The 19,134-nt window shown below is 39.0% G+C and overlaps 1 protein-coding gene across 2 annotated transcripts in view; it reads left to right on the forward strand.

Annotated features, from left to right (window-relative positions):
• The window catches only part of NUDCD1 (NudC domain containing 1), a 41,537-nt gene extending 27,330 nt beyond the window's left edge, over nt 1-14,207 (forward strand). For both annotated transcript variants that reach the window (XM_030477342.1, XM_030477350.1), the window contains exons 8-10: nt 1,136-1,261; nt 6,130-6,289; nt 9,844-14,207. In XM_030477342.1, coding sequence (XP_030333202.1) covers nt 1,136-1,261; nt 6,130-6,289; nt 9,844-10,136 — 579 coding nt within the window. In that variant the 3' untranslated portion in view covers nt 10,137-14,207. The remainder of the gene's footprint in view (nt 1-1,135; nt 1,262-6,129; nt 6,290-9,843) is intronic.
• The last annotated feature ends 4,927 nt before the right edge of the window (nt 14,208-19,134 follow it).

Consider the following 19,134-nt stretch of genomic DNA (forward strand, 5'->3'; position numbering starts at 1 on the left):
GCTGAACCCCAAAATCTCGCCTCCAAAGAGACAGATACCTAGTTTTAAGTCTTGTACGTTAGCCTGCTGTACATGACATTCAATTTTTCTGGTTTCTGTCATTTAAGGGCATTACTTTGTTACCTATCTCTTCATGTTTATTTTCTTTGAATTTAAATTGTATTAGCAATTAAAAAAAAATAAAAAAAATTGTGCTCATCTCCTTCACTTTGTGAACTGAACCAAAATAAAAAGTTAATAGTGGATGAAGGAATGAGCATAGAAACTCAAGAACTCCTCCCAGTCAGGTGAATTGAGCCAGTGCCCTCTCTAATCTTCCCTTACACATTCTGTTTGGCCTCAGCTTTCAGCTTATATTAGTTGTCTAGATGGTCTCTTTTTTCTGCATAAGAAGCAACATGAATTCATACTTGATGAGGAAGCGTATATTTTTGCCTTCTGTTAAATAAAGGTCCCTTTCTGTTATCATGAAATTAGTTCTTTAAATAGATCACAAAGGTAACATAGTTTGGTTGTTTTGAAAATTATCCAAGATGTCATTAGCAGAAGTAAGCTGTTTCTCTGTGCAATAGTGTTCTGTCTTACTCTTGAATTAGTAGTAAAAGTGATGCGTTTTCCTTTCTTCGACTTGTGGGATGTGAAAAAATACATGTGCTTCTCTCTTGGTTTGAGTGCATTAAAAATATGCATTAAAAAAGTATTAATTTTAAATAATTATTAGCAAAGCTAAAAAGAGGTATGTATTTAAAGTTACCTACAAAATGACTTTTTTAATAGCATTTCCAGTGGCAAGCTGAAAGAAGCTTCACTGATGTAAACCTGTGTAGGTTTTCAGGATCGTATATTTTTGCTGCTTACAGAAGGGAATTTATTGTCCGTGTTTTAGTGGCATATGTGCCTTTCCTTAAACTGAAATGGATTTTGTTTTACCTACCACTCATCCTGTCCTTCATAACAGAAATGGTTCTATTCATTTGGATTAAGTACATAATAGCTTGATCTTTAGGTATGTAAGTATATGCAAATAAGTCTTCCTGTTCTATTGAACTTTTTTATTATGAAAAGGGATTTTTACGTATATATATATATTCAGTAGCTTGGATTTTCAGTGTATATCGTCATCTTTTTATTTCAGAATCCAAACCCTGAGAAGGAAAACCCACCTTGTAATGCTCAAGAATTAGAAGAATGTGATGCTTTTCTTGAAGATAGTGCAAGCTTGTGCAGATTTGATGGTGATACCTTGAAAGTCACTCATGTAGTAAGTGCTGCAAATTATTACAGAAATATTTTAAACCATTTTTTCATGATAAGCAAGTTGAATTCTGTTATTAGAACAAAATCTGTGCAAACTCTTGAAACCATGTATTTTCCTTCCATAATGTAAAATCAAAGTAGCAACAGAAATTATGAAGCAATATGTGTTCTTCACTGTCATTTTAATGGAAAAACAAGGCTCTCTTTATTCTGTTTCAAAAATATACTTACTTTCACAAGTGAGCCATTTGAAAAAGCAAAGTTATGTCATTAAAGCATAATTATAAGAAAGGAGTCTTTTTCAGTGGCATAAAATTCTTATAGATTACTTAGCTTACATTTTTCTCAGCAACTTTGCAGCTAGCTTGGTAGAAAGTTGACCCTTTTCACTAAGGAGGTAGAGCACAGATCACTTCGTGATACTTCTTTGTCAATCACACTGGAAATAACATTGTAGGCAAAATGTTTCAATAGGAGGCTTGATCTGGGTTGTAAGCAACCTGCGCTAACAATAAGTTAGGGCTTGATCTGGCCCATTGGCTAAATCAGGAAAGAAAATAGTCATATGAAATCATCACAAGTTAAGTTGTCATCTTGGGGTTGTTGAGGGATTTTTTCAAGATGTCTCTACTAAGCTCATAATAAACATTGGTGTTACAGCTCATCACTACCTTGTGTCATACAAACTGTAGAATAACTTGTCTTGTACAGAAAATGTCATAGTTACAGGATAAGAGTTTGAATTGATTCATAATTTCCTGTTTCCTCAGAAAAGCTCTGGAAGAAGTCTAAAGGTGGTGTCTTATAGATCTTGGTTTGTTCTTTTCCTAAAAAAATATAGCTTTTTTTCTTTAGGCAGTACAGATAAATACATATATTTCTCTATGTGTTTGCATATGTGTGTATATATATGTGTGTATATATGCCTGCATATGCATCTGTACTGCCAGAGAAATAAAGATTAATTTTAAAGGCTAGCATGCTCCACCAAGGAAGTAATGTGTTTTGTGGATACAGTGTGATAGGTAACGTATGTCATAAGATAAAATCTGTAATTGATAGGGGGACGTTTTTAAAGCAGCTCTCTTCAAATGGATTTTATCTGTTCAGTGGTGCATGGTAAGAAAAGAGGCAGCAGGCATAAGTAGGAACAAGAGGTTCAAACTGGATAGAAGGAAAAGCTTTTACACCATGATTGTAGCATGGATCGGGTTTCCTAGTAAGATTGTGCAGCCTCTATCCTTGAGGTTTTCAAGACCAGAGTGAATAAAGTTCTGAATAACTTAGCTCAGACTACTGCTTCTTCCCCTGAAGGGTAAGAAGTTTATGCCCCAGAGACATTTCATAGACCAGAAGGAACATGATATCGTGGGATCAAGAAAGGCAGATCTGATGTATACTGCTTCTAGCAGGCAGCAGGACATTGTGGAGCAAGTTTGAACTCCAGGGTGTTTGTAAAGAGCTCTTAAAAATGGTTGGCATAAAAGTAATCTGAAGGCTAATGTGTTTAAAGCGTTATGGTTAAAGGACAATTACTGCAGGTAAGAAATTTTCATGCACGTATAACGTGCTGTAGCTGACCCTGCTTTGGGCAAGGAGGATTGGACTAGAATATCTCCAGAAGTCCCTTCCAGCCTCAAATGTGATCTTGTGGTTTTGCTCCTTCTTGGACGACATACAAACATAGAATCATAGAATCATAGAATCGTAAGGGTTGGAAAGGACCTTAAGATCATCTAGTTCCAACCCCCCTGCCATGGGCAGGGACACCTTGCCCTAAACCATGTGGCTCAAGGCTCTGTCCAACCTGGCCTTGAACACCGCCAGGGATGGAGCATCCACAACCTCCCTGGGCAACCCATTCCAGTGCTTCACCACCCTCACTGTAAAGAACTTCTTCCTTATATCTAATCTAAACTTCCTCTGTTTAAGTTTCAACCCATTACCCCTTGTCCTACCACTACAGTCCCTAAGGAAGAGTCCCTCCCCAGCATCCTCGTAGACCCCCTTCAGATACTGGAAGGCTGCTATGAGGTCACCACGCAGCCTTCTCTTCTCCAGGCTGAACAGCCCCAACTTTCTCAGCCTGTCTTCATACGGGAGGTGCTCCAGCCCTCTTATCATCCTCGTGGCCCTCCTCTGGACTCGCTCCAACAGCTCCATGTCCTTTTTATGTTGAGGACACCAGAACTGTATGCAGTACTCCAAGTGAGGTCTCACAAGAGCAGAGTAGAGGGGCAGGATCACCTCCTTCGACCTGCTGGTCACGCTTCTTTTGATGCAGCCCAGGATACGGTTGGCTTTCTGGGCTGCAAGCGCACACTGCCGGCTCATGTTAAGCTTCTCGTCAACCAACACCCCCAAGTCCTTTTCTGCAGGGCTGCTCTGAATCTCTTCTCTGCCCAGCCTGTAGCAGTGCCTGGGGTTGCCCCAACCCAGGTGTAGGACCTTGCACTTGCCTTGGTTAAACTTCATAAGGTTGGCATCGGCCCACCTCACAAGCGTGTCAAGGTCCCTCTGGATGGCATCCCTTCCCTCCAGCGTATCAACCGAACCACACAGCTTGGTGTCATCGGCAAACTTGCTGAGGGCGCACTCAATCCCACTGTCCATGTCACCGACAAAGATGTTGAACAGGACCGGTCCCAACACCGATCCCTGAGGGACACCACTCGTTACAGGTTTCCAACTGGACATCGAGCCATTTACCACAACTCTTTGCGTGCGGCCATCGAGCCAGCTTTTTATCCACCGAGTGGTCCATCTATCAAATTGATGTCTCTCCAATTTAGAGACAAGGATGTCATGTGGGACAGTGTCGAATGCTTTGCACAAGTCCAGGTAGATGACATCAACTGCTCTGCCCCTGTCCATCAGTTCCGTGGCTCCATCATAGAAGGCCACCAAATTGGTCAGGCAGGATTTCCCCTTAGTGAAACCATGTTGGCTGTCACCAACCACCTCGTTGTTTTTCATGTGCCTTAGCATGTTTTCCAGGAGAAACTGTTCCAAGATTTTGCCAGGCACAGAGGTGAGGCTGACTGGTCTGTAGTTCCCCGGGTCTTCCACCTTCCCCTTCTTGAAAATGGGGGTTATATTACCCTTCTTCCAGTCATCGGGAACTTCACCTGACTGCCAGGATTTTTCGAATATGATGGACAGTGGCTTAGCAACTTCATTCGCCAGCTCCTTCAGGACCCGTGGATGGATTTCATCAGGTCCCATGGACTTGTGCACGTTCAGGTTCTTAAGATGGTCTCGAACCTGATCCTCTCCTACAGTGGGCCTAAGGTCTTCATTCTCACAGTCCCTGCATTTGCTTTCCAAGACTTGGGTTGTGTGGTCAGAGCATTTGCTGGTGAAGACTGAGGCAAAGAAGTCATTAAGAACCTCAGCCTTCTCCAAATCCATGGTAGCCAGTTCTCCTGATAGCTTCTGGAGAGGGCCTACATTGTCCCTAGCCTGTCTTTTATTTGCTACGTATCTATAGAATCCTTTCCTGATATCTTTTACATCCTTGCCAAACTTAATTCTAGCTGGGCCTTAGCTTTCCTAACCTGGTCCCTAGCTTCTCGGGCAATGCTCCTGTATTCTTCCCAGGCCGCCTGTCCTTGCTTCCACCTTCTATAAGCTTCTTTTTTCCCTCTAAGTGTCCTCAGCAGCTCCTTGTCCATCCATGGAGGTCTCCTGGCCCTCCTGCTGCACTTTCTTCTAGTCGGGATGCAACACTCTTGAGTATTTCAGTAAATTTTTCACCATACAGGAATGTATTTTCACTTTGATTTAGTTGTTCTTGCAAATTGTTTGTGGTTTTTTGTTCGCAGTTCAGGGGTCAGTCCCTCATAAGCGTGGCTGATATGGCTTTTCACCTTTGTAGTAAACCATTATGAGTAGCGTACAGTTGTATATGTCTTTTTGATCTTCAGTTGGAGAGAACTTTGTGAAACATGTGTCCAGAATTTTAGAGAATTTAAGACCATGAAATATTTACATAGGAATATTTCCTACCTTGAGTTATAATTTAAGGATTTAAAACATTGATGACTTAATAATACCTGTTCTGTAAAGAGTCTTGATTCTATTTTTCTAGTGCATTTCAATGGCAGTGATCCAGCTGAAAAATACAGGTTTAACAGCCAGCAATCTTTGTCAAATATATTTCTATGCTGGCCTTGTGTGGCAAAATTACATTTGTCTCCTCTAGCTCAAGTGAAAAAGGTTTGCTTTATTAACGTTATTGTTTATTCTTACTCCTGTTTATTCAGGAAGCAGAATGTGCTTATCTTGTCTGTCTTATGTAATTGGTTATTCCTGGTGAATAGAAGTAATCATTGAATGCTTTTTCATGATGGAGAGATATTTGATGAAGAGTGTGCTAATCTGAAATTCAGTAATTATTTGATTGTGAGTAAATTAAAAATAGTTGACGTTTCATAATTGTAGTGTTCTAACTAATCCTTGTTCCAGTGCTTACCAACTTTCACTGCAGAGGGACAGCATTTCCTTCCCTGGTGGCGCTGCTGAAAACCAGGCATGATTACTTCGAATATATTCCTAACATTAGAAGTTGTAGGTTAAGATCCTCTATCCTAGAAAACCATTTCTACATAGAACACATTCCCATTTGTTTATGTAGTGGACGTAATGTTTCCCTAAATATTATCCCAAGAAACTTAATTGTGTCTGCTTGAAATATATTAGCTACCTGTAGTGTATTGAGCTGTTGATCAGTGGGATGCACATAACATATTCAAACATTTTGTCAGGTAACAAACATGAAGCTGCTGATCATCTTACTTTGGCAGTATGTGGGACAGAATCTGCTGTTTATCCTTTTAATCAATGTTTTGTATTTCTTTGTTTTGTTTTCAGATTAATCTTGGAAGCAACCAGTATCTCTTCTCAGTTGTTGTGGATCCCAAAGAAATGCCATGCTTCTGCCTGAGGCATGATGTTGATGCCCTTCTCTGGCAGCCCCACTCTGACCAACCAGAGAACATGTGGGAACACATTGCAACTTTTAATGCTTTAGGTAGGAAATAAACTTCTGTGTCACACTCCTCTATCTGAAACTTTTCTACCTCAGTACTCTTAGTATGGCTTCTGTTGATATTTCACTTAAATTTAAATGAAAGGTACTATAATTCTGTTGATGGTAGCATAGTAACTTCATTTTAAAATACTAGAACATAAGAAATAAAATATTTATGCCTTAGGAGGAAAATAAGCCTTTTCAGACCATATACAGGACGCAAGCACAGTACTGCACAGTGAAAAGGGTTGTTCCTTGGATAAGTGAACTTGAGTTAAAAGACTTCAAAGCACAGTCACCACCTTAACTCTCACACAGAAATCATCAGGGAAGCAGCTGCAGTTCATTGATGACCTGTGTAGGTGTATATATGCTTATGGTAATAAGATGTTTTAATAAGTGACCTTTAGATTTTTCCTATCTCCTTGTTCCAGGTGACAAATCTGAAGAATTGGACATGGTTGTTCACTGTTCTTCTGTTGTAAGAGCTAGGAGCATCAAATAGTAGCTGGCACATAGTAGGTTCAAAAGAAGCTAAAAGAAATACTTCACATGTGCATTTAATTTGTGGAACTGTCTGACAGGGAAAGTGGACATGGAAAATTTTCATGAATTTTAGGGAAATAAAAATGTCATTGTGATGGAAAAAATCAGTCAAAAGTATAACTGTGCCAGCTCTGGCTCAAGAAGCCCCTAACTCTTCTGAAATTACAGACTCTTCTGAAATTACAGACTGCCAGAAAAGCAGAAAATGTGATTGTGAAGAATTGTTATTTATTGATATATTCTTGCACTCAGGACCAAGAATTTTGTTTTACCCACTGTTAGAGGCAGAATCCTAAAGGTCAGAAGCAGAAAGTACTTTGCAAAATATGGATGCAAGAGTAGGGGTTGCCATGTCAGATGAAATAGGATGATCCATGTAAGCCAGTATTGTACCTATTGAGTAAGAAACAGATAAATCAGTTTTCATGAAAATTAATCTGGTCCAGAATTTACTTCTGCTGTGGCAGTTATAGTCTTCATGTTCTCTAAGTGTTCCCTACACCTATTCTTTCAATAACGCAATGAGTGTGACAGTTTATTCCCTCCATTCCCCAAATACATTTGTTTGACTACATCACACTCAGACTGGGTCCAAAATGAAAGGGAAGATACTGGCTGTTTTATAGAGCTCACATAGGTTACCATAACACATAATTGATTTTGTTCCGAGGCTTTGGAAGTTATTTAATTTTGTAATATGATTTATTCTTAATAGCCTGTTATTTTACCTTAAAATCAAATTAAGCTGTAAGCATCTTAACAAATCCTCTAACAAGAGAGATTAATTTCACAGTTTGTTCTTTGTTTACTCATTTCAGGTTTCATTATAGTGGGGAAAAAAGCAGATGATGAGGATTAAGGGTTTTTTTTTTTTCTGAGTTACTATTAGTTTCAGGTTTCTTGGCTGACTTTGTAGTACTGTTTTAAGAATGTGTTTCTACTGTTTCGAAAATGACGAGAAGGAAATTATGGTATGTTTGAGCTTTTTGTAGCTGAGGTGGTAAAACCCAACATTGCCCTCTACCTTTTTCTCCTTATTGTACTATCATTTTACAGTATTATATAGACGTTTACACTTCTGTACTAATCTAGTTCACTTTTTAAGTGCCAGAGGTGATGTAGGTCATCAGCTTGTTTATCTACAACCAAATTCAGAAGTACTTGGCAAGAGCTGTTAGTAAAAATTAGTATTTTCTAGATTAAAAGGCAAGCTTTCAAAAACCTACAGTATTCACTATATTGACCAAAGCAATGGTAGTAGCCCTGTTTCCTCCTTCTTCTGTTTGAACTTTTGGAATTAGTTTTTAACAAGCTGCGCAAAGATGATGATTGAAAAATTAATATTGTAAGTATTATTAATGAACATAAATCAGGAGCCTATGATTTTCTTTCTGGCAAATCCCATTTAAATACAAGTTCCCTGGCTCAAAAGCTTCTTTCACCTGCAAGCCTATCTTAAATCCTGCTCTTATTGTTATTGCCAGTGTTTAAATATATGAGTTAAATTAATGAACCCTACACTTGGAAAGTTTTTCTAGCTGTCCTGATATTTCCCAGGACAGCAATCATGTCAACCGATAGTCTAGCAATATGTTTACTAGGTGTTTTGTGGTGAAAACTGTCAAGCTGGATTTGAACAGAGATGGTGTTTTGAGGACAGTAGCAAGCATTTGTAAATCTAGAAGTCAGGGTTAACACTAAATAAAACCAAACAACCCAACCACAAAACAAGCAAAAAAAACCCAACAAACCACACCCCAAAACAAACAACAACAAAAGAACAACCACAACACCCTCAAGGCATGAAATGCATGTTGAAGTGTGATGGTCCCATTGTGGGTTAGCCCAGGTGGACACCTAAGCGCTACAGAGCTGCTTGCTCTTCCTATTCCTCTCTCTACCCACAGTGGGACAGGAGAGAGAACAGGAAGAGCAAAAGCAAGAAACTTGTGGATTGAGCTCTTTGGGTCAGCTGTCCTGGTTATGTCCCCTCCCAACTTGTTGTGCATCCCCAAACTACTGGGTGGCAGGCAGAGCTTCAAAAATAGAAATGGTGACAATGTGCAGGCACTGCTCAGCAACAGCCTAAAAATCCTGTTGTATCAAAATTGTGTTTTAGTCACAGATTCAAAACACAGTATCTTAAAGTCTGCTGTGAAGAAAATTAACTCCATCCCAGCCAGCCCCAGTACAAGTACTTTCACCTTTACCCTCTGATAGTAAGCGAAGAGGGAGAGCCAAAAAAAAGTAATCTCTGGCATGCTTGCTGTTCTCAGAGGTGCTGTCTGTCAGTGACAACCATTGCCATGCATTGTTCAATGGAAGTGAAGCAGATAACCTTTCAGAAAGATTATCTTACCTGATCTGAAGCAATCAGGTAGATCGCTTTACTAAGATTGTATCTCAAGTCTTTACAACAGTGTGAAAGGAAATCAGTCTGAAATAAGTCTGTTTACTAATTGAGTTCTGTAATGGCAGAGGCAAGGGAAGATTTTCTTCCTTCTCAGTGAACATTAACGAAGATGACAGTGTGTTAAAAAGTACACAGTTCTAAATTGAAGACAAGTTCTAAGTGTCTGCTCAAGATTAGGTAGGCTCAGAAATCTTAAACTGTAAATGAACTACAAACTGGGAGATGAGGGGAGAGAAGAGGCTTATGCTGCTTAGGCTCTTATTAGTGGACCATGGTGTGTATCCGTGCCTTTTGATCCTGCTGAGAAAATCAAAGACCTTGTGAGGTGGAGAGGGGCTAGATGCAGGAACAGTATCTAGCTGTACACACACATGCATCAGAAACACCAGCTGGGAAGATGTATTGGTATTAAATTGGTCCATGCAGACCTCCAAAACCTATTAGCTTATTAAATAACAACATAGGTATCTTTCCTTTTTTTGTTATTAACTGCATTATTATTTTTTAAGCTAAGCTTGATTTTGTCTTAGCTGGTTAAAATGCTGTTGAAACTAATATATTACTTATGTTTTCTACTTCTTTTTGGGCTATGCAGGTTACGTCCAAGCATCAAAGCAAGACAAGAAGTTCATGGTTTGTGCTCCGGATTACTCCTACGCTGCTCTTTGTGAGTGCTTGCGACGAGTTTTCATCTATCGCCAGCCGACTCCTCTGGCCACAGTTCTGTACAACAGGAAGGAAGGAAGACAAGTAGGACAGGTTGCTAAGCAGCTAGTAACAACCCTGGAAGCCAATGATCCTATCTTAGGCTTTCAAGCTACAAGCGAGAGATTATTTGTTCTCACAACAAAAACCTTGTTTTTAATAAAGGTGAACTCTGGAAATTAATTATTCAGTATATTCTGCTGCAGTTTTTGTTAACAATTTGTTAAAGAACCGGCTAGATGAATGATCTGAGAAGTTCAGAACAATCTGCTGAAGTTTAAAAAGGAGGTATTTTACAGGGGAATCAAAATTTTTCATTAAAATTTGTGCGTAAGATAGTCAGAAAGTTTTTCAACTTGGCTGTCATTGAAGTGAGCTTTTTCACAGCTATGGGAAAATGTCTTCTGCACTAACAGCTTTCCGAAAGCAGTTTTCAGAGGCTGCTATTGCATAGCTGGATAGATTTATGCATTATTTTTTCCAACTGTTTGCCATACTTCTGAGTTTTGAGAACTCATTTCTGGTTTTAAATGCCACTGTTTACCTATGAAAAAAGTGGTCAGATAAAGAAGATAACACCTTGAGTTACAAGCATATGATGTGCAAAGAAGTGTGTATCATAAGGAAAAAAATCCCAAATTCAAATGCTATTGGCCAAAAAAAATTATTTAATATTTTGTTATTCAGTAGTATTGCATGAAATGTGAATGGAATGAATGGAGTATTATGTTTCTTATACAGGTAATTAATTCAAATGGAATAATTTCATCGCATATGCAGATTTAGATTATTGACTTGGGACTTAACGCTTGCAATGAAATCTGTTCATATTTCAGGAGACACTAGAATAGCTTTTAATAGCTTTTTCCTGAAGCAACCCATTGGGTGGTATTAGTTTTATTTTAAATTGGCATTGTCAATACAGTTAAACCAAAAAAGGGTCAATTATGACAGCTCCACCCTGGGATGTTTGGTTGGTTGTTTTGCATTCTTTTTTTTGTATTTTGCTTACAACCCCATAGCAAAGAATGCCTAATGTGTTGTGTACTGGCAGGAAAGCTGCTGTGATCTGTGGTACCAAAGTACTGAGACAGCCACAGATGACTGAGACAGACACAAATGCAACAAGTCGCCTAACAGTGTGCATCTCCTCCAATATTAATTTCAGACCTCGGTAAGAATCAACTTGTGAGGAAAATAAGCATTCCTTTTTTATGGATTAACAGTTTCTTAGTTGTGATTGTTTTGACTCTCCTGTAAATTCTCCAGACTTGTATCAGTGAAATGATTAAATTGTATAGTGAGAATTGAAGAGGGAGACAAGCAATTTTGGCTTGCAGAAACCCCTCCAAATGCAGGAGCTTTTTCAAGGAACCTGATATTCCTCTTCCATGCAGCAGTATTGTATTGTATATCCAATATGACAAGTTTTTTCTTACTCTTACCTGGATAAGTTAAAACAGACTTTGATTTGCAAACCTTCCCTTCTCATTCTGTTGATTGGTTGTTGTTTCGTTTGGTTTTTGTTTGGTTTTTTTTTTTTAACTGACTTGAAAACGTTTTTTAAAAAGGCTCAGTGAATGTATTACTGTTTCATGTCTGGTTTGCATCTACATTGTCATTGTTGGGCAGTAATGTCAAACAAGGTGGTAGAGTTCATGCAGAGCTCCATCAGAGAAGATTTTATGTAGATGATTACTTTGCAACATAAAGTGCTTATAGATTTGTATGAATATTACTTGGTAACCTGAGATTTAATCATTGGGAACACAGAGTTAGGAACACTACATGATATTTGGGGAATGGAGGAATAAAGGAGGAGTGAAGGATTTTTGTCACCTCAGGTCTATTGCAGGCAGCTTCAGTACAGATGAAGAATTTCAGCAGTTCTTTGTCACATTCTCCTTGCTCTGGGTGATACCTGGAAACTTCTGCTGTATCCTGCAAGAGAGGAAACAAAGTCAAGTAAAATGGTTACCTCTTCAGAGACTGAATTACGATATTGAATGACTAAATGAGTATCTGTTTCAAAGGAGTTCTTTGCTCCTGGAACAACTGAACATGGGGAAGAAGTCCAGCCTTTTATCCCATGTAACTCATCTTGTTGGAATCACGGTGTTCTCAGAAAGGGAATGTCAGATAGTTTCTCTTCTATTTTGCTTTCTGTGGGAGTTAAGGCTGTATTATTTAAAAGATTTGTTGCCTTGAGGAACCTTGCATGCTGTTGCAGAGCAAGCTACCATAATTAAATGGCTGCAAGCCACAGGGAGGCATTTCCTATCAGCATTTCCGTTTCTGTGTACACTTAATTTTAAGCCTTATTTGTTTAGTGTATTAATGTAGGCTTATACAAAGTATGGAATGTGGATATTTAAAAGAGGTGGTTTTCTGAGCACCATACTTCAATTTTTCTAGGATTTTATTTCTTGAAATCTTACATTTTAAGACCCAGTACTTCCTGAGAGGTCCCTATCACAATCTGTTTACAGAATTTCTATGAAAACATTTGACCTTTATAGATTTGCATTATTTATTTCTAATACTCTTTTTCAGCGTTTTCCTTGGTTGTGTATTTGGAATGTATCATGTATTCTTTACAAGCTTAAATAAATGGAAAAAAAAAAATTATTAATAAAGGGGTTTTTTAATTATTTTAAAGGATTTCTGTTAATTTCAAATATGCATCCTTATGCTACTGAAACAAAATAGAAAAATAAAAATTAATTCCTTAAAATAAGACTTGTTACGTGGAGGAGCTTTCTGTTAGGGTGAAGTCTGCACTGCAAGGTGCACTGTTGCACTCCCTGTTCATTTCTGTGGAAACCCTCATGCAATCTTTTTCATGGCCCAGATCGTCCAACATAAAAGTTTTCAGAGGTAGTAAAGAGGTAGTTGGTAAGTATTCAGGGCTATTCCTGTGTTACAGTGCACACTGCATCCTCTTATCCTGTGTCTTTGTTGTGTACAAGATCTAAATGATCTGGACAAACCCTTCTAGATGGAAGAAGGCGAGAGATCTGCACTTCCTTCTTCTCCCTCTCCCTTGACCCAGAGGTGCTTTTTGCAGGAGAGTGAAGGAAAAGAAGGATTTGGTCCGTACATATGTCCTGTGTCATAAGTGGCTCCTCATTAATGAAAGAGCAGACCCTGTGAAAGTAACAAATAAGGTTGAAGCCTATATTTTATTTCAGTTTGCTGTGCTTTGTTTCAATAATGGACATTATCACCACTATAACTTCTGAATTTCCTTGCCTTCTGTCAATTTATAGTTTCTGTTCTCATTATGCAGATTAGATGAACTTAAAGCCTGCAGTCAATCACACATTAGAATGTAATAACAATTTGTATTTTGGTTTAACATTTTGTGCTGCCAGTCTTATGTGCCATTCATAGCAGCTTTCTGGAAATGTGGTGAGATTTGTTTCCCCTCCTCCCCATGCAATGCATTTGCATTTCTGCTATGGATAAAGATCAACAAGGTCAAAAGACAACTTAGCTGCAGTATTTGAGGGAGAAGAACCAATTATCGATGAAGCTTTTTGGTCTATAAATTCAGACTCAAGGTTTAGTGTTACTTTGTCTGGACAAATATTTGCTGGAATCTTTTATTTTTCTTCCCCTTTTAAAAAAGGTTTAAGCTACTTCTGAAGAATTACTTTCTTTTAACAAAGATGTTTATCATCACATGGTAGTTGGGTATCGATTAAAATATGATGATAGATATAATTAACATGTTCAGATGTAGATCTGCAAAATGTTTAGCCATAATCTTTACTGATCTAATGCTCTAGGCAAAATACCCTTTATAAACCATTGCAGTGTGTTTTTGCAATCTAGTTAATTTGACACTTGAAAGGAATTGTCAAGAACAATACCAGAAATTCAACTTGAAATAAATAGTGTCACTTTTATTATGCTGTGATGAATATACATGATCCACTAATTTTTCTTAATGTATTAGTTGTGTTTTGAATGTGCAAGAGTTGTGTGTGTACATACATTTGTATTTTCATCTATGTACGCACACACTTACATGTATTCATACTGCCTTAAAGTATTGGGGAAGATGAGTGAATTCCAGAGAGGAATTTTTTACAAACAGCAAGGCATAGATTATTCATTACCGTCATTAACCTGCTCATGAGTCTGTCTGTTGTGAAGCCAGCAGTCTGCCCTTAAGCATAAGTATTTTGCTGTATGCCAAAACACGTATTTAAACTTGGGAATAAGTTCTTGAATGTGAAGAAATCCTGATTATTAATTCAAGGGCCCCTTGGAATCTGTACGATAGTTTTTGTTTGTCGTCTTTATTGTTTAAGTTTTCCTCTGCATGATGTTGTCCCACATCAAAATGCAAACACCTCTAAGTCTGGCATAGATGTGTTGTGATGTCATGATAACTGCTTTGTGTGAAAACATCAGTTACGAATCCTGTGGAGTTTTTCTTCTGCTGATGATTAAATATCTGATGCCTCAGTATTGCATTATACCCAAACTTAAACAGCTCAGAGGTCAAGTATTGAGCAGATGCCGCAAGTTGGAAGAAATGTCGCAGGAGTAATGTATGTTTATTTTTATCAAAACTAATGAGGTTTCATGGGAAAGAAGTAAGATCCACTGAATACTAATTCAGTCACTTTATCACTGAAATTGCTGCTGATTGACCTGTAATGATTTTTCTCTATGAAGCTGTTCGTTCTCCCTGTTCCATGTGTCCTCTCTAATAAATACAGAGTACCTTATGGTAACTTAAGGTTGAACAATTTATTGGAATTTCCTGAATAACTGAATTATACTTGCACGTGGGGTATCTAAAATATGGGCATGAGATACAAGATGGATATGTCTAGTCATAAAGAGACCAGGAACACTGGCTCTTGATTTGATCAAGAGCTGATGACCATCTAAATGGAAATAAAAACTGATGCTGTTGGGTTGCAATGTCAGATTCTAAAAAGAGTAAAAACATGGGAACTGTGCAGAATAAGCTTGCTTAGGCAAGGTAAAATATGCACAGGTTACCTTTTAAAATCTAGAAACATGCAATACTCCATTCAAAGCTGAGTTGATCAGAAAGAACATGGGTGTGATCAAGACTTCTTCTGTTCTCATTTTAGATGCATTTGGCACAGGTGTGATTGGCATTTCTCCTTTTGTGCTGTTTTTTGCTGATGTAGCTCCAGGTGCTCGCTGCTGCCTGAAAAATTCACAAGTATAATAACTAACAAGATACTTAAATAAAAAAGTGGTGTCCTCTGTTAGCAGTGAGTTCTGAACCTCTTTGGATTCAATGTGACATCTGATAAAACTTGCCTTTACCCATGAAACCAAAAAACCCTAAAACTCAGGCTGCTTTATTGTCGTTTCACTGGTTTTAATGTGAAGTACATCAAAGTCTTTTTCACTTTGTTCTTAGAAATCTTTATCTTGTGCTTTAAAAAAAAGCATTCTATCCTCTAAGTCTGAACCTGGTGTGTCTTAATGCCATGGGGACATCAGTGTATCTGTCACTGACTCGGTCTGTGTTCCAGAGAAAAATGAGCATGCAAGTTGCTTGAACTGCTAACTATTCTATTGGGAAGTGGGGATAAAGTGAAGTCAGCTTATTTTTAATAGGGTCACTGTGTCTGCTTACATGGCTACAGTCTGAGCTTTGTGTAATTCAACATGCTAGAAGGTCTCAGGTGCCCAAACAAGGGGAGCTGTGAGGTAGGTAGTGCACCATCTCACTGTGTGAACACTCCTGCTGTGTCTGCACAGATTTTGGTGCTCTTAGTTACAAGCCTCTGTTTTCTGTGATAGCAGAAATAAATTAACTTGCTAACAGAATCCACTTTGAAGGAAAGAGCAGAAACTATGTTCTTGGAGATGCACTTCTATATCAAATGGGACTTATACCATGACAAATCATTTATGTGTTTTCCACTTGGAGCTGATTAATGTTTACAATTAAGGAATCCCCACAGCTCAAATTTTCTAGTGGAATTATTCACAGACCTGTAGGTAAATATATGAGAACATTGTGTCAGAACTGGAGATAATTAGCACTTCTCATTAGTATTTAATTTTAAGTTGCTTACTCAATCTTTATTACATGAACTAAATTTCTTGAAACCTATAAAAGCTAGTTCACTTTGCAACTCCTGAGTGCTACTGATTAAGAAAGTGGAGCTTTGTCTCGTAAGTACTGGCAGTGGTCAAAGCCAACATGGCCAGACAGGACTAGTGAGTGCTTGAGAGTGCTTTAAACGCAACCTGCAAAGAGAGCTCAGCTGCTTAAATCCTACCACTTCTGGATGTTTCTTGAGCTTAGCATTCCTAACAAAGATTACAGCCTAGGTAGAGGCAACTCGGAGAACCCCGTCCGTGCTGCCTTACAGCTCTGCAGAGACCCTGACTGTGTGATGTTAAAGCACTAATGTACTTGCAGCAGTGATACCCAGCTGTGCCCATATGCATGGGGCTGTCCTCTGCAATGCCAGGTATGTGTGTGGTTGGGTTTGAAATGTAAATATATAATAAAGTGATCAGGCTAAAGCTCAATCTGCCAGTCTCTCTTGTCCCTTAAGGAACTGCTTTTGGGTACACTATTCCTCACACTTTTTTGGGAGCAAACAGGCAGCAGTGCTCTGCTCTTTGCAGCCCCAAGCCCCTCAGCCAGTAGTCAGCTATGGCACTGGCACGAAATGCCACAGGTCCAGTTTTCCTTCTCATCTGCTGGCTCTTCGTGCCTCTGCCATTCAGATAGAGGAAACTATCGTGCTGGGTTAAAACCATACTCCTCAATCACTGCTTGCTGTAGTCCTCTGCCTTGTGTGGTTTATAGCTGTTTAACCAGGAAGTAGCTAAACACCATACAGCCACTTGCTCATTCTCCTTCCACAGTGGGATGGGAAGAGAATTGGAGAAAAAAAGAAGTAAAATTCATGGGGTGAGATAAATACAGTTTAATGGGACAGAAATGGAAGGGAAAATAATAATAATAAAAGAATTTTAATATACAAAACAAGTGATGCAAATGCAATTGCTCACCACACACCAACTAATGCCCAACCTGTACCCAAGCAGTGGCCCCCAGCCAGCTTTCCCCCAGCTTTATATGCTGAGCATGGTGCCATACGGTATGGAATATCCCTGTGGTCACTTGGCATCAGCTGTCCCAGCTGTGTCCCCTCCCAATTCCTTGCACACCCCCAGCCCACTTGCTGGCGGAGTGGGTTGAGATACTGAAAAGGCCTTGACTCTGCGTAAGCACTGCTCAGCGACAGCTAAAACATTGGTGTGTTACCAACAGTGCTCTCAGACTGAAGCCAAACCACAGCACTGCACCAGCTCATAGGGAGAAAAGTAACTCTGTCCCAGCCCAAACCAGGACAACGGCAAAACCGAGCCCTCCTGGGCTTCAGGAAGTGGGTGTGCGTCTCTATGCTTGAACAGCTCAAAGGGGACTGTTAAATTTCCTGCTGGAGGATTTCTCCATCTACATACACAGATAAATTCTAGACATATTTCCAGGAGCAGAGTGGCAAAGACTAAATTGTGTTGATAATGGGTTTGAGGAGCTGTTAGAAGATGTGTTTGAGGGTAGCATGATAGGTAATCAGCAGTTCTGGCCCTAAGGGCTCCTGGGAGACAATGTGTTTCTGAACCATGGCATGTTGCTTTCACATCCTTTCTGGGTCATCTCTCTCTTCCTTCACTATTTTAATGGAGGCAACTTTTGTGCCTTTAGCTGTGGTGTGGGTTAGAGTTCCTGTGATGACAGCACAGAGCCCACATTCACAGAAATGCTTCAAAAGCCAGGTCAGGGAAGGTGCGTTGCATTGTAAGCTGTTTTGATTTTTTCCCCATTAAGATACCTGAGAAGAAACAGGATATATGATTGTCGTCAACTGAGAAAAACATTCAGAGAAACCTGAGGGTCTTTTTAAATAAATTGAGTTTCATATGTGTTTATGTGTATGAAAATGTGCACAGAAGATGAGTAGAGAAGTGAGCCATATGGCAGTGGGTTACAAATGGCTGTACTGCTTGGGGAAATTAATAACTCTAAGCATTGATATATATGAGCCTGCTGGGGTTCAGACGTTCACATGCTGGTGCTTCAAGAAACTAGCTGAATCAATAAACAAATATTTGAAAGCCAAAAAAATCCAAGCCAGCATCCAGCTTCAAATTCAGAGAAGGAGCCCTTAAAAAGGACTTTAAAAAGAAGAAAAAAGTCTGGACTTCTGCGAAGACTGGAATACAAGCAAGATTAAAAGGGTCTTGCTTATTTTTATAAATTTGTGCTGCCCTGTAGATAGAAAGTATATGTTTCTTGATATTTTCTTTTTTTTTTGTCTTAAACTCTAAAATTATTCTATTAGCATCAACATCAGTAACTTCTTTAATTATTGAAGCAGAGCTATTTCAAATCCCTTTAGAGCCATCAATCACTCTTACTCAATGACTTCAAAATGCATTCTTTCTCCCTTTAGAGAAAGTTTTTTTTTATATGAGATTCCTTCCTTTCTTCTGGGTCTTTTCTTTGGCAGAAAACCCAAACTTTTATCTGAAAAGAAATGCACTGGAAACTGCACAGAGGTAAGTTCAAAGCAAAGATGTCTGGAGCTGTCTCTTCAGGACATATATCTATGGCAACAGGGCATGTCAGAAGATCATTGACATGGGATTTAGGCACTCTAGCAACGTTTTTGTTTTCTCTTTGAGCCAGAAAAGAAAAAATAGGTTGAAAACCTGATTGTTCCTTTTGCCTAATGTGGTCTGTTGTGGCTCCTCTCTCTAAAATCCCATGACCAGTTAGCCTCTCTGAACATCTCAGGAGGGATGTGGTTGACTTTGCTGTTGGGGCTTATGTTTATGAGCACTTTTTTACACATATCCATCATCTGGCATTTTATTTTTTGGGGGATTGTTTTTCTCATGGGAAGGAGATACAGGACGCATTTATCTGAAGGTGAAATAGCTGCACATAACCATCATGACTTCCCTTTCTACCTGTGTGCTTTTACATGAAGTTCTTAGTTGTCCTGTCTGCAAAAACATACTCTGTGGTCACCCTGTCCAGATGCCATCTACTGGTCGAGGGCTGGCCAGCAGACAGCTGCTTGGTACCATGCATGGCCTGCTGAGGAGTTACTAGTCAGGCTGAGTGTCACAGCATGGTTCTATGCTGAGT

This window comes from Strigops habroptila, chromosome 1, assembly GCF_004027225.2.
Source record: "Strigops habroptila isolate Jane chromosome 1, bStrHab1.2.pri, whole genome shotgun sequence".
NCBI lineage: Eukaryota > Metazoa > Chordata > Aves > Psittaciformes > Psittacidae > Strigops > Strigops habroptila.